General features: G+C 32.3%; 1 protein-coding gene and 1 long non-coding RNA gene across 2 annotated transcripts; both read left to right on the top strand.

Annotated features, from left to right (window-relative positions):
- Positions 1-225: 225 nt before the first annotated feature.
- On the top strand, positions 226-1880 carry LOC112701657 (protein FAR1-RELATED SEQUENCE 5-like). The gene is made up of 5 exons (XM_025752391.2): positions 226-442; positions 520-955; positions 1070-1177; positions 1319-1432; positions 1523-1880. Exons 1-5 carry the CDS (start codon positions 226-228, stop codon positions 1878-1880), a joined length of 1233 nt encoding a protein of 410 aa, XP_025608176.2.
- Positions 1881-8746: 6866 nt separating this feature from the next.
- Positions 8747-10405, top strand: LOC140174254 (uncharacterized). Its single transcript, XR_011863526.1, has 3 exons — positions 8747-9212; positions 9308-9430; positions 9790-10405. It is a non-coding gene; the product is annotated as an uncharacterized lncRNA (long non-coding RNA).
- Positions 10406-13211: the final 2806 nt, after the last annotated feature.

Genomic DNA, 13211 nt, shown 5'->3' with positions numbered 1-13211 from the left:
CTGCTTAGGTCTTTAAGATATAAAGAAGCTAGTCAACCAAATGAGGGACATAAAAGTAAATACAATTGGATGGATTGTATTAAAATCTTGAGTTCTTTAAGGGTGTTGTTGTATTTTATGTGAATTAGTGGTGATGGTTCTAGTCTACATATTTGTGAAATGTTAATTGTGTGTTGATGTGTTAGTTTTTTTTATAAATTATATGTGTATGTTGATTTTTGGGAGATGGAGCTGCCGGATAGCGATTTGTTTGGAACACACTCCGACAAGGAGTTCCCAAGAGGAGACGAACTAGAGTTTTTAGACGATGATTTGGAGGTTGATGAAGATAGGCCTCAAGATAAGAGGATAGCAGAGCTGTCACGAGAAGATATCTTACAACTTGAGTTTCCAGATGAGGATGCTGTTTATCGATTCTACAAGACTTATGCAATGCTGCACGGTTTCGCTGTGAGGTTGGACGAAGTCAGGATAGCTAGGGTTGTGTAATTATGCGTCAAATTGTTTGTAATCGGGCAGGCTCAAAAAAGGAAGAGGTTGAAAAGGACGAAAGAATCAGGGACCACCGACCTCTAACTCGAAGTTGTTGCCGTGCGAGAATTCATGCAAGACTAGATAGAAAAATTCATAAATGGAAGGTTGTTTCGTTCTACGAAGAGTACTCTCATGGATTAGTTGATCCACTCGACGTTAGCATGATGCCTGAGTATCGCACATTTAGTGTCTCGGGTGAAGCTCAGGCGAATAATTTGCACGACATAGGCATCATGACCTGTCACATCTTGGGATACTTGGCTGCTCAAAAAGGTGGATATATAAACTTGTCATTCAACCAAAAGGATATGTACAACCTCATTACTCAACAAAGGAAGAAAACGGTCAAGGGTGGTGATGCAAATGCTGCAATAAGCTACCTGAGAGGTAAGGCTGGGAATGATTCTTATTTCTTTGGCAAGTACACATTAAGTAATGAGAATCGATTGGAAATTTTTTTTTTTGGCTGATGGGACTAGTCGTATTGATTATGAGTGCTTTGGAATGTCTTGACGTTTGATTCGACTTACAATAGAAACGTCTACAATAAACCACTTGTGATATTTTCTGGTAGCAGTCATCATGGGCAGACTGTCATATTTGGATGTGGTCTTCTTGTTAATGAGGATATTGGTTCATACAAGTGGCTCTTGGAAAGTTTTTTGGAATCAATGGATAAACACCTTATGGCAGTTGTCACCGACAGAGATCTTTCAATGAGAGAAGCCATTAAACAAGTATTTCCTTATGCAACACATTGACTATGTGCATGGCACTTACATAGGAATGCATGCGAGAAGGTTAAGATCAGTGGATTTCTAACTGACATCAAGAAATTGATTTATGCTAATCTGAGTGTTGAAGAGTTTGAGGTCATGTGGGGAGACATGGTGGAGAAGTATAACTTATCAAGTAACTCTTGGGTCGACCAAACCTATGAGCTGAGGAATTTATGGGCTCTTGCATATTTGAGGAACTAATTTTTTAGGCGAATCAGGACAATATCCCAATGTGAAGGGATTAACTCTCTAATAAAAGCATATGTCAGAAAGAAAGATACCCTTCTTGAATTCATCAATAACATGGAGACCGTTGTTAGCCATTACAGGAATAATGAAAGAGTTGTAGAGTTCAATAGTAAATATACCGATCCAGTATTTGTGACTTCTTTTCCGACACTTGAAGGTTTTGCTGCAAAGACTTTCACTCGTAACATGTTCCGGGATTTCAGGAAGGAAATTGAGGGTGCTTGTGCTATGAACACAGAGTTAGTAATTCAGGATGGTGGAAAACTATACTTCAAGTGTAACAGTTTTGGAATGCCAGAGATTGATCATGTGGTTTAGTTTGACAGAGTTGGAGGGATGCTTCGTTGTGAGTGTTTGTGGTTCGAAAATCGAGGGATTCCCTGCATGCACATATGTGCATGCCTAAAGCATCAACACGTTGAATTTATTCCAGAACGCTTAGTGTGCAAGTGATGGACAAAAAATGCCAAGAGTGATTTCATGAAGTCAAATGTCAATGATCCAAGTGATTTTGATAAGGTACTCAAGTGTCGTTTGGGTGTGTTAGGTACTGAGTGTTCTAGGTTGATGGATGTTGCATGTAAGAACTCCAGTGATTTTATCGAAGCAATGAATGATATTGTCAACACAATTACAAAACTCCAAAAGTGAGGTGAAAATCCACACAAAGGTAATTTAGACGATGACTACATTGTTAACCCATTGGTGGTGAAGAGTAAGGGAACTCCCAAGAAAAACTCAAAATTTAAGCAACAGAGAAAGTGTTCAAACTGCAAAAAAGAATAACAGCAGCCATCTTGACATGCTCACTAAGGTATGTCATACTATAACTATGTCTAGAATTTCATTGTATGGTGATTTGGCATGTTGTGTTTTGGAATTTCAAACTAAGTTATTTTTATAATGTTGTAATGGAAGATGATGTTTGATTTATGATCAGCGAAAGACATGACAGTGTGAAAAATCAGCAAAAGATAGAAAAAGGTAGGGACATAGGATAACTACTGTGTCAAATATTTTATAATATCAACGTATCAAAATTAAATTATAAAAACAAATAAATACAATATTATCATCAAAAAATAAAAATAATGTTTTACAATATAATTGCTTTAATATGATTTAATTATTAATTTTGTTAGGATGATAAGTGTTTGGTACACAAAAGATATTGCTTTTTAATATACATATGACTATTAGCATATTGTTTAATAAAAGATAATTTGACATAGTGGATGATTAGTGCTCTAATTTGGAAAGGTCCAGAGTTCAAACCAAAGCTGTCTCCTATCATTTCGTGCCCACTGACTGAAGCAGAGAAAAAGCACGTTGAAACAAATAATAAATACATCTTCAAAGTGACCGATCCAACTTTAAACTACAACTAAATATGACATTATATTATGATCGGTCCATCTGAATAATGGATTTAAACCCAATTTTGTAGGATGTAAATTTAAAACTAATTGGCTTTCAAAATTTTAAAATTGATTTGTACAATGTTCAAAATTTGAAATTCTAATTTTTGGCATTGGCCCTACAAATTTGGAGCACATCGGTCATAAATTGTCAAAAACTTTTATAATTTAAAAAATCACAAGTGAATCGATAGACCCTTGTATAAATTTCATGGATAAGAGTAGGTTAAAATAGAGAAAAAAATATTGAAACAAATAATAGATACATCTTCAAGGTAATGAATCCAACTTTAAACTACAACTAAATATGACATTATATTATGATCGATACATCCAAATAATGGACTTAAACCCAGTTTTAAGCTTTTCTTAACATTAAGTTAATTCTTTATTATTATCCCGTACTCTTTAATATAATCGAAAAAAATTTTATTATTTATTAATACATATTTATAGTACAAGATTTTAAACCTTTTCTAAAATTATGTAAATTATTTTTAATTACAATTTTTAAATCATGAATCAGTTTTCCTCGTCTAAATAATTTTTCTGCAATATAACTCATGAAAAATATATTAGATTAATATTTTAACGTATTTTTCGTAAAAAATGATGTAATCATTTTTTCAACTTCAAAAAGCTATGCTACTCAAATATTTTCCATGTTTGTGACTTTGAATATCTTAGAATAAAAATATTTATATGTTTCTACTCTCAATATTATTTTTAATATTGTGATGTCTAAAAGATATAAACTGTATTTATTTTTAATTAAAAAACAAAAAATAAAATACCTTCTTTATGATAAATTTTTTATATAAATTAATTTTCACTCAACTTTATGTACTCTTTGGAGTACAATAGTAATATTTATTAATTATTTAGTATCTGTTGATGTATTAAATATATGTTTGTAATTTATGTATTATGTTCATCATTTAAAATACAGTTTTCATGAAAGTTTAAAACGAGAAACAAGAAACAAAAGGAGGTGAACTCACTTCTCAACAATAACTAGTCTCAACACGTTGAAACTCACTTACCACCCAACTACAACCCGTACGACCACATTATTTTTACGAATGCAGTTAATAAGATGACAACAGTCATAACCTCTCTCACGAAAATCCTCAAAAAACAGACACAAATGGCTTATCCATTGTATGCTATGAATAGAACTAGATCGGACAATTCATACATAAAAAATTTAGCTATTAATAATATGACAAATATCAATAATTCAATGACTGATAACAAAGTTGACATAGATAAAATAATGAGCAAATTCAGTCGATTTCAAAAACGTTATAGAACAAATGTACAACCCACCCTACATAAATTTCCCCTAGCAACAATTCTGATAAGCACGCAAACGATGTTCATGAATTAAATTGGAATTCAAATACGGAAATATATATTGGTAAAAAGGATACTTCATCATTTGGTATGCCATGGCGTTTATGTGGCCCAAAAATTCCACAGTATGTGTATAAAAACATGAATTGGTATTGTAATGACATTGTTTATCTCAAATTATTTTTAATTTTATTATTTAATTACACATGATAATGACTTTGTGCTTGTAGTGGACGCCCATGAATTTTAGGCCACCAGAGGACATGATTCTAATAACAGATGAGCTTGCTTGTGTCGCTTATATTTTTGGCCCGGATTTAAAGTTCCAAGTTAATCGGTAAATCATCATAACGTTATTCGATTTGTTGCAAGTCTATTTGATACTATAGCTACAAAAAATTCCTCAAATAACTATTTGCATCTGTATTCTTATAGGGATGAAGTAATGGTGTCAACTCGTACATCATATGCAAATAGAGAAAGTTTAACCACGTTAATTCCAGGAGAACAAGTCATCCAAGATGTAAATATTGATTTTTTTTTGTTATTTAACATGAAAGTACAAACTGTTAAAGTTATATATCATAAAATTAAAAATATACAAATGTATTTGTTTATAGGTTATAGATTCCCTTGCTTGCATTCTCACTCAAAAGCATAAAAAGCTTAACAAATTGCCATCCGTATGGTTTTTGCCAATAACCTTTTTGGTAAGTTTCAGTACATAAATACTCTGACAAAATTTTTAGTAAATAGTTTGTTTGGTTTAACTTTCAAGTAATATAAATAATCCGATTTCATGTTTTTTATGACAAATTAATCAGCAACTAGCACTTACTTGGTTCAGACCACCCAAATAACTAAGGGAATAATTTGCAGATCACTACATATATAAGATTGGGTGCTTATCAAGGATAAGTACTTTAATTTTTAGTAGATCATATATGATTTATTTAATCCAAATTGTATGTTTATCTTACTAGCATAGGCTGACAATCATCATTATTGCGTAAATAATTAGATTTTTGTCCCGATCAACGATCTTAATGACCATTGGTTCTTGATGATTGTAGACATGAAAAAGAAACAGATATTTGTGCTTGATTCATGTAAAATCCCAGACAAAAACTATGGTAGGCTATTATCAGTTGAAACCATGTTAAGTAGCCCAAATTTATTTTGTTCAATAAAATTAATTTTTCAGCTCTTATTCTTTATAAATTTTAAATATTTTCTATATAACAAAAAACCTCATTGTTTGAAATAACGATTTAAGTTTGTATTTCAAAATCTTTGCTATATTTGGTTTGTAACCTAATAGTAATTTGTTTATTCGAAATTAAGGTTCATTTTTTTAACATTATTATCAAATTAATAATTTTTAATTTCTTTAAAACCTAACTATTTTAGACATATAATAAAAATTAACTAGTTACATTGCTTGCTTTTGATAATATCCAACTATATATTATGTCATATAGGCTATATTTATTGAACGAATGTTAGAACACAAATCTTTCTACAATTCCAGCGAAATCATTATATCTCGAGTGTCTAAATTTTATATAATGGAACTGTCTGACCTGCCACAATAGAAGAAGGGCTCGTAAGTAATATTAATTTCCTAATCCATTTTACTTTCATGTCTATTAAGTTTGTTATGTACGAATTATGTGTTTGATTAAACTGACATAGTAGTACAATCACACATTAAACTAAACAATAATGACTGCAGTATTTGGGTTGCTTAATGGATCAAAGAGTGCGGGTGGACCGATAATTTTGGCATCACGGTGACCAATCTAATTCATGTTCTAAATTGTGTATAATTATTAGAGAAAAATGTTATATATAACTAAATATATATTATTCTAATTGCTTCGTGCTTTTTAAAATTACTAGGTATATGACAATGATAAGATGAGGCTAGCAATTGACTTAGTGAGTAAGGAATTCAATATGAAAAAGTAAGAAATTATGGATAAGTCACATGCATATATGAAAGATATGCTACAAAAACAGTCACGACTGTAAAAAGATTGAAGAATTATTTTCTTAAATTCTGTGCATTTTATATTTGCTGAGACACGTCATATTTTTTTAGGCATTTTTTAGTTTAGGTCATTCTCTTATTAAAATCCTATCCTCGAAATATTTCTCTAATAAACTTGGTGGAGTTAGTTTATACGATATTTTGTTATATATTAGAAACTACTGTTGAGTCATTTTAAGAGACATATAAAAAATTTACTTAACTCGCATAATAATAACATTCACCATAACAATATAATCTATCATGAACAAAGAATGACACACAATTCTTACACAACACATTATAACTAAAAAATTATACGCATGATTTTACAAAATTAGATGATAATTAATTACACATAAATTAAGAGTTTGATTAGCATATTTTGACAAAGAAATAATTTTTTTTCTCATTTCATCCATTTATTAAGCATAATTCCAACATCATTATTTATTAAATAAACTAAAAAAATGCTTAATTCTGGATATTTTGTTGTAAAATTAAATGACAAGTTTGAAGAAAATAGGGAAGAAATTTTGATAGTAGTGCAGTGTGATTTGTGATAACTAGTTATTATTTGGTGAAAAAGAGATGGAATAGAACAAACAGAAATTCCAAAGGAAAGAAAACACAAAACCGGTAAAAAATCGGCCAAATTTATGGTTAACTGAACAATCGGCCAAACCGGTCGGGTTTTTTAAGGCCCGGTTCGTTAAAGCATAAACAACGGCGTCGTTTTGTTCGAAAACAAAGGGCACCACCCCCTCTCCCTTCTTTCTCTCACTAACCAAATCCTAAACCCTATCAGAGCAGAGCAACATCCCATTTTTCCATCGCCGAGCTACCCTCCGTCAGCCAGAGGCTGCCGTCGCGGCCGGACTAGCCTCAACCGAGCATCCCACTTCTCCCAGTAGCGTCACTCACGTGCACAGAACCCACGGGCACGTTCATTTTTTGCCGGTGCCCTTCGATTTTCCGTCACGATCTTTTTCTTGTTGTCGGCTGGTCGGTAAGTTCTTCAATGACAATTCCTTTTCTTGTCATTGCGATCCTTCTCTATCCTCTCTGCTGCAGTGAGTTCTTCAGCTTTTCAATTAATTTAATTTTATTTTGTTAACTTTTGCTCATGTAATTATTATAGGGTTTGCTTGCTTCAACAATTGTGTAATCTCAATTAAGAACCATTTCTAATATGAAGGTGTGCGCTTATTGAACTTTCAAATGTAAATTGAGGATCATGGTTAAATTTAAAATTTTTTCGTTCCTATTTCTGCAATCATGCATGTCATGGCCCTTCTTCATCAACACTGCAAGAATCTAATTACTACAAGAAATTTCAAATTTAAATTGGGAATCATGGTCAAATTTTTTCTTGTGAATTTTTACATATTCTGAGTTAATTTTTGTATGATTGTTATATATATTTTGCCTTTAATTCTAGGAACCAATTCTAATTGCTTAAATTTATTATTTACTTTAATTTATTTCTTTTTTTGGTTTTAATTGTTTGTTGTTTGATTGTAATCGATGTGATTTAATGTTTCGATGTTCATCAGTGATGTTTTAGCTGGATTGAATTCAAAAAAAAAAGAAAAAGAAAATAATTAAGCTCCTTCATTATCTTTTTTGTTCCTTCATTGTGTTTGGTTCTTCCTATGGGGTATATGGTTTGGCAAGATGTTCTTTTTAACTTATTTTTTAAAAAAACAAATAATATATTCTGCCCTCTTGATTTGTGCTTTATGCATTTTGTCTTCGTTTAGGATTCCCAATCTAAATGCATATAGTATCAGATTACATTAATTTTTTATGATAGTGTGATATTATTGGTATTTTAATTTCTATTGTCCTCTGTTAGAAAAATCAAAATTTGTCTTCAGTTCTAATATAATTCTTCCTATGGAGGCAATATGTCATAACTTTATGGTTGGTTGGTTATTCTATTTTAATCTATGCCAAACTAATAATCATAGACCTATAAATATAACTAAACTCATCTTTTTATTTTTTTATTTGTTTTGTTTTGAGTTATTAACCCTTAATTCAGTTGATATTTGTGGTCATAAAATTATGATGATCATTTTTCTTAGAAGCTTTATATGTCATTGAGAATGTGATATGTAGGTCTTCAGCATTTTGTTTCTTTTCCCTTTTGAAATTTAGCTGAAATGCATATTATTGTTGTGCTTGATTTTCTACTGCACTACAATCCAACTAATGGCATCACTTTTTAATTCCTGTATAATTTACATGTCCACTATGTATTCTATGCACATGATGTTTCCAGTTATCCATGCAATTCAATATGTGGCAGTCAAATATAGTGGCTACCCCAACTGAATATCATTGGCCCACTTTTTCAGTGTCTATGAAGGACATGGAAGCTTTCAAGTATTAGTTAAAAATCACTAACAAAATAAAATTATACAACTTTTATTGAAGTCTGACGATAACTGGATTTTATTTTGTTGTTCTTTTGGTTGGTAGGTTGCCAATTACTGTCGGGAACGCCTGCATTCAGCTTTGATTGAGGAGATAGGAGCTGCACAACCAAGTTTAGCAGAAATAGAACTGAGAGATTCTTTATAGGACCATTGAAAGAAAGCATTTGTAGGTTGTTTTAAAAAAATAGATGATGAAGTTAGAGGAATTCGAGCTGGTAATGGCAGAAATAACAGTGGTGGACCAGAGTCTACAATCGAACCAATTGCTCATGAGACTGCTGGCTCCACTACAGTGGTTACCATATTGAGTCAATCACACATAATAGTCACAAATTGTCGGGATTCAAGAGCCGTCGTGTATTGCGAAAAACAAGGCATTCCATTGTCTGCTGACCACAAAGTAAGGCACTTCTTTCTATTTTCACAATATTTTTCATGAGTTAAACTTAAAAATTAGAGCCATCTGATAGAGGAGACTTTACTTCATGTTTGCAGCCAAATAGGGAAGATGAGTGGGCAAGGATAGAAGCTGCAGGAGGGAGGGTCATACATTGGCAAGGGTTATACATTGGCAAGGGTACCGAGTTCTTGGCGTTTTGGCAATGTCAAGATCCATATGTATGTATCTGCCTTTGGCATCTTTGCAGCATATTTATGTCAATGTAGTTGGATTTGAAGTGATGCTAGTTACTGTAAACTTTTTCTTAATAAGGGTTATGGTTTCTAGTAAAATGAATAAACTGGTACAACCTTTGTATAGAACACTTGATAAACCCTAATTTTGTGATTTATCCTGTGCTTAATTTAGGGAATTTTATCAACTTATCCTACATTTATTCAATGAAATAGTATGATTTTGTAATTCTCCCTAAATTTGTGCTTAAGAGTGAAAATATACTTTTTAGGCCTTAAAATAGCTAAATTTAATTCACTTTAATTCTATTCGATGTCTTGATACGTTTGTTGAGTGATTTCAGATTCATAAGGCAAGTATTGGATTGAAAAGGTGAAGAGAAAAGCATGCAAAAAGGAGAATTCATGGAAAAACAAAGACTTGGAGTGCTTAGAGCGATGCGCACGCGTGACAGACGCGCACGCGTGATGAGGTGCATCGTCCAGGCGATGTGTACGCATGACATGACACGTACGCGTGACAAGAAAATTTGCCAGTGACGCGCATGCGTCGTCCACGTGTACGCGTCACAAGCAACACGTGACCTTATTAAAGGCAAAACGCTGGGGCGATTTCTGAGCTGCCCAGGCCTAATTCCAACTCATTTTTTAGACTATTTCATGCAAAACTCAAGATGGGTCAAGGGGGAGCAATTAGATTAGCTAGGATCATGCTTTAGTTAGTTTTCTAGAGGGAGAAGCTCCCTCTTCTCTCTATAATTAAGTTAGGATTAGGTTAAATTCTCTTAGATCTAGGTTTAATTTCTTGTTTTCTTTACAATTTCTTGTTCTATTGTCTTGATTTTCCCATTTCTTCTTGTTAATTTCTTATTTTGGTTACTTTTATGTTCATGCACTCTTGTTAATTTTCATTCTCTTTAATGCAATTTTGAGGTATTTCATGTTTAATGTGCTTTCCTTAGTTGTCATTGTTAATTTCTTGTATTGGATAGTTGTAGAATTTACTATTTCTTGCAATTTATCATATTTTCTTTTTATGCCTTCCAAGTGTTTGAAAAAAATACTTGGTTGGATGTTAGAGTAGTTTTTTTAGCATTCTTAGCTTGGAAAGAGAAATTGGGCAATCTTGAATTATTAATACCCAATTTAGATTGGTAATCCAGACTTGTTAGTTAATATTATTTTCATTGACTCTAATCTCTTGCTGATTCAATTAGCAAGTTGATTAGGACTTTTGGATTGAGATTAACTAGTCTTATTTGACTTTCTCTCGTGTGAAGATAATATTATACCTTCTTCCATTGTTGGAGATGACTAAATAGGATAAGCTATTATTAATTATTGTATTATGATTGATGACTAGGATAGAAAACCTATATTCTCAATCCTTACCATGAATGTCTATCTTTAGTAATTATTTTCTTTAGTTGTTTGATTTACATTTGTTGCCTTTTTAATTTCTTGCACTTTTACCAACCCACCCCTTGGATACCATAACCAATAATATGCATACCTCACTGCAATTCCTTGAGAAGACGACCCAAGATCTAATACTCTCGGTTATTTTTATTGGGTTGGACTTGTGACAACCAAAATTAAACTTTGATTGGGCATTACTTGTCGGTTGAGAACTATACTTGCAATGAAATTATTTTCTCTTTTACCGAGAAGAATTTCTTAGCCGACGGCTCTGCTCTTTCAACACTACAAAAAAGTATTTCTTTTTTGCTAAAAAAATATAGCATTTTAGTTCCTTTAAATTAGTCTAATCATCTTAGTTCTTGTCTAATAAGTGATAAGTACTTGAAACCATGTATTATTCCAGAACTGAAAGTGAAGTTTCTGCAACAGGAGAAACATGACGAGTGCCTTATTCTAGCTAGTGATGGTTTATGGGATGTGGTGACAAATGAAGAAGCCTGTGAAGTTGCATGGAAGAGGATCCTTCTTTGGCACAATGAAAATGATGTGTGTATCTTTAGGGTGGAAAGGCACAATGAACCAGTGTGTTATGTAGCACTTATCAATGCAGATTTTTAGTGTAAAGTCTATTTTTTTTCCTACCAAGCATAGAAATAATACATTCTTTAAGGAATGAAAGGCACATTAGTGAGTTTTCATTTTACAACATCCAGACCTGTAAGATTTTTTGGTGACACATGACATATTGTTCAGATAGTTCTGTTAAGATTTAGACTAAGTATATTCATGAATGAAAATTTGGTTCAAGATAGGAGCATTCGCATATTATTATATTGAAGCATTCTTTTTTTAATTCAGTTTTTATGAAAAATAATCATAAATTATTGTATCATTAAGTCCAAATTGTTTATTTCCGTGCATCGTATAGGCCCATTCACTAGTACATATACTGATATACAGGATAACAATTAACACATAGGGCCATTATGATTATCTTATCCCACCATCATCGAGGAAAAGGTATGGAAGGGATTTAAGTTGTTTAGGGGATTTAACCTTTTTCCCACATGCTGAATGACAGGTTTGGAGGAGTTTGATTGAAGCCTTGGAGGCACCAAATATTGGAAACATGGACAAAAGCATTTTAGAAGTAGCTTTTGTCCTTTTTCTTTCCTCCCCCACCCCCACCCCCCAAAACAAAAGTGGCCATAGCAACTAGCAAGTTTATTTCCATGTTCATAACGAAAATCAAGCAAAATTTGTAGTTTTTTTTCATAGAAGTTTCAAGTAAATTCAACATTGTGTATCCTATCAAGATCTGAACACTAACCCTAAGCTCTTCAGGTATTTGAATACGAATATTTATAAATCACTTATCAAAAGACAATTTTAAAATAGTGATTATTTCAATAAAGTCATCTTTATATGAAAATGATATTGCGAACTATTAAATGATTCGACATATTTGACTAAACTATCTAACGGTTTACAACATCATCTCTTCGTGGAAGTAGCTACCTTTTAAAAAAGTGTATCTAAAATATATAATTAGATCCAGCATAAAATATATAATTAGTCTCCCCATACTCATCTAAGAGGTCGCGGATTCGAGTCTCCCTATCTTTAGTAAAAAAAAAAACATAAATTTGAAAGCTGAAAGTGTCAAAACCAAGCAAATTGTTGTTCACCTGCAATCAGTTTTGGTCATTACTCATTTCAGTTAATCTCATTTGTGTCATTTCATTTACTCACAAGAATGAAAGATTAAATACAACAAAGTGCTAGTATCCAAGTAAATAGCAGGTAAGGGTGAGTAATTTTGCATCAATAATTGATAATTAATTATCTTTGGCTTTTTTGCTCACAATAAAATCTCAGAGGGGCTTCAATAGCCTAGATAAAAAGATTACAGTCTACATCAGAACTTTCAATTAGGAAAAAAGTGATCATTTGATAATACAACTTATATAGGAAGGCCTACAATGTTGAGATGAGCAGTATGAATATGGCCTTCATGTTTTGAGTCAAATTTGGAGCGGCGCTCTTCATATCATGCTGCATTTGGAAAGACGATGCATTTCCAATATGCTAACTGGTACTGGATTTCTAGGAAGATAGCAAGTTACCATGTTCTGTAATCTAGGAAAAAATTAGAACTACCTGATGAGCATATAAACTTAATATCTTCAAATTCACACGACTGAAGAACCAATGGAACCTTCAAAGCCATGGTGTGTAAAACCCGGTTAATTAACGGCTAATTAACCCATAAATGAGAATTTATTCTAGAAAGCCCAAAATGTGATTTTTGTGGCTAAATGTGATAGAGGAGATTGAGACGAGA

Source organism: Arachis hypogaea, chromosome 7 (assembly GCF_003086295.3).
Source record: "Arachis hypogaea cultivar Tifrunner chromosome 7, arahy.Tifrunner.gnm2.J5K5, whole genome shotgun sequence".
Classification (NCBI taxonomy): domain Eukaryota; kingdom Viridiplantae; phylum Streptophyta; class Magnoliopsida; order Fabales; family Fabaceae; genus Arachis; species Arachis hypogaea.
This window is presented reverse-complemented; position numbering and strand designations above follow the sequence as displayed.

Coding starts and splice junctions, on each gene's coding strand:
- LOC112701657 (XM_025752391.2), top strand. CDS start 226: ATGGAGCTGCCGGATAGCGATTTGTTTGGAACACACTCCGACAAGGAG. Junction 956..1,069: donor GATTCTTATTTCTTTGGCAA/GTACACATTAAG, acceptor GACTTACAATAG/AAACGTCTACAATAAACCAC. Junction 1,433..1,522: donor TGGGGAGACATGGTGGAGAA/GTATAACTTATC, acceptor CTAATTTTTTAG/GCGAATCAGGACAATATCCC.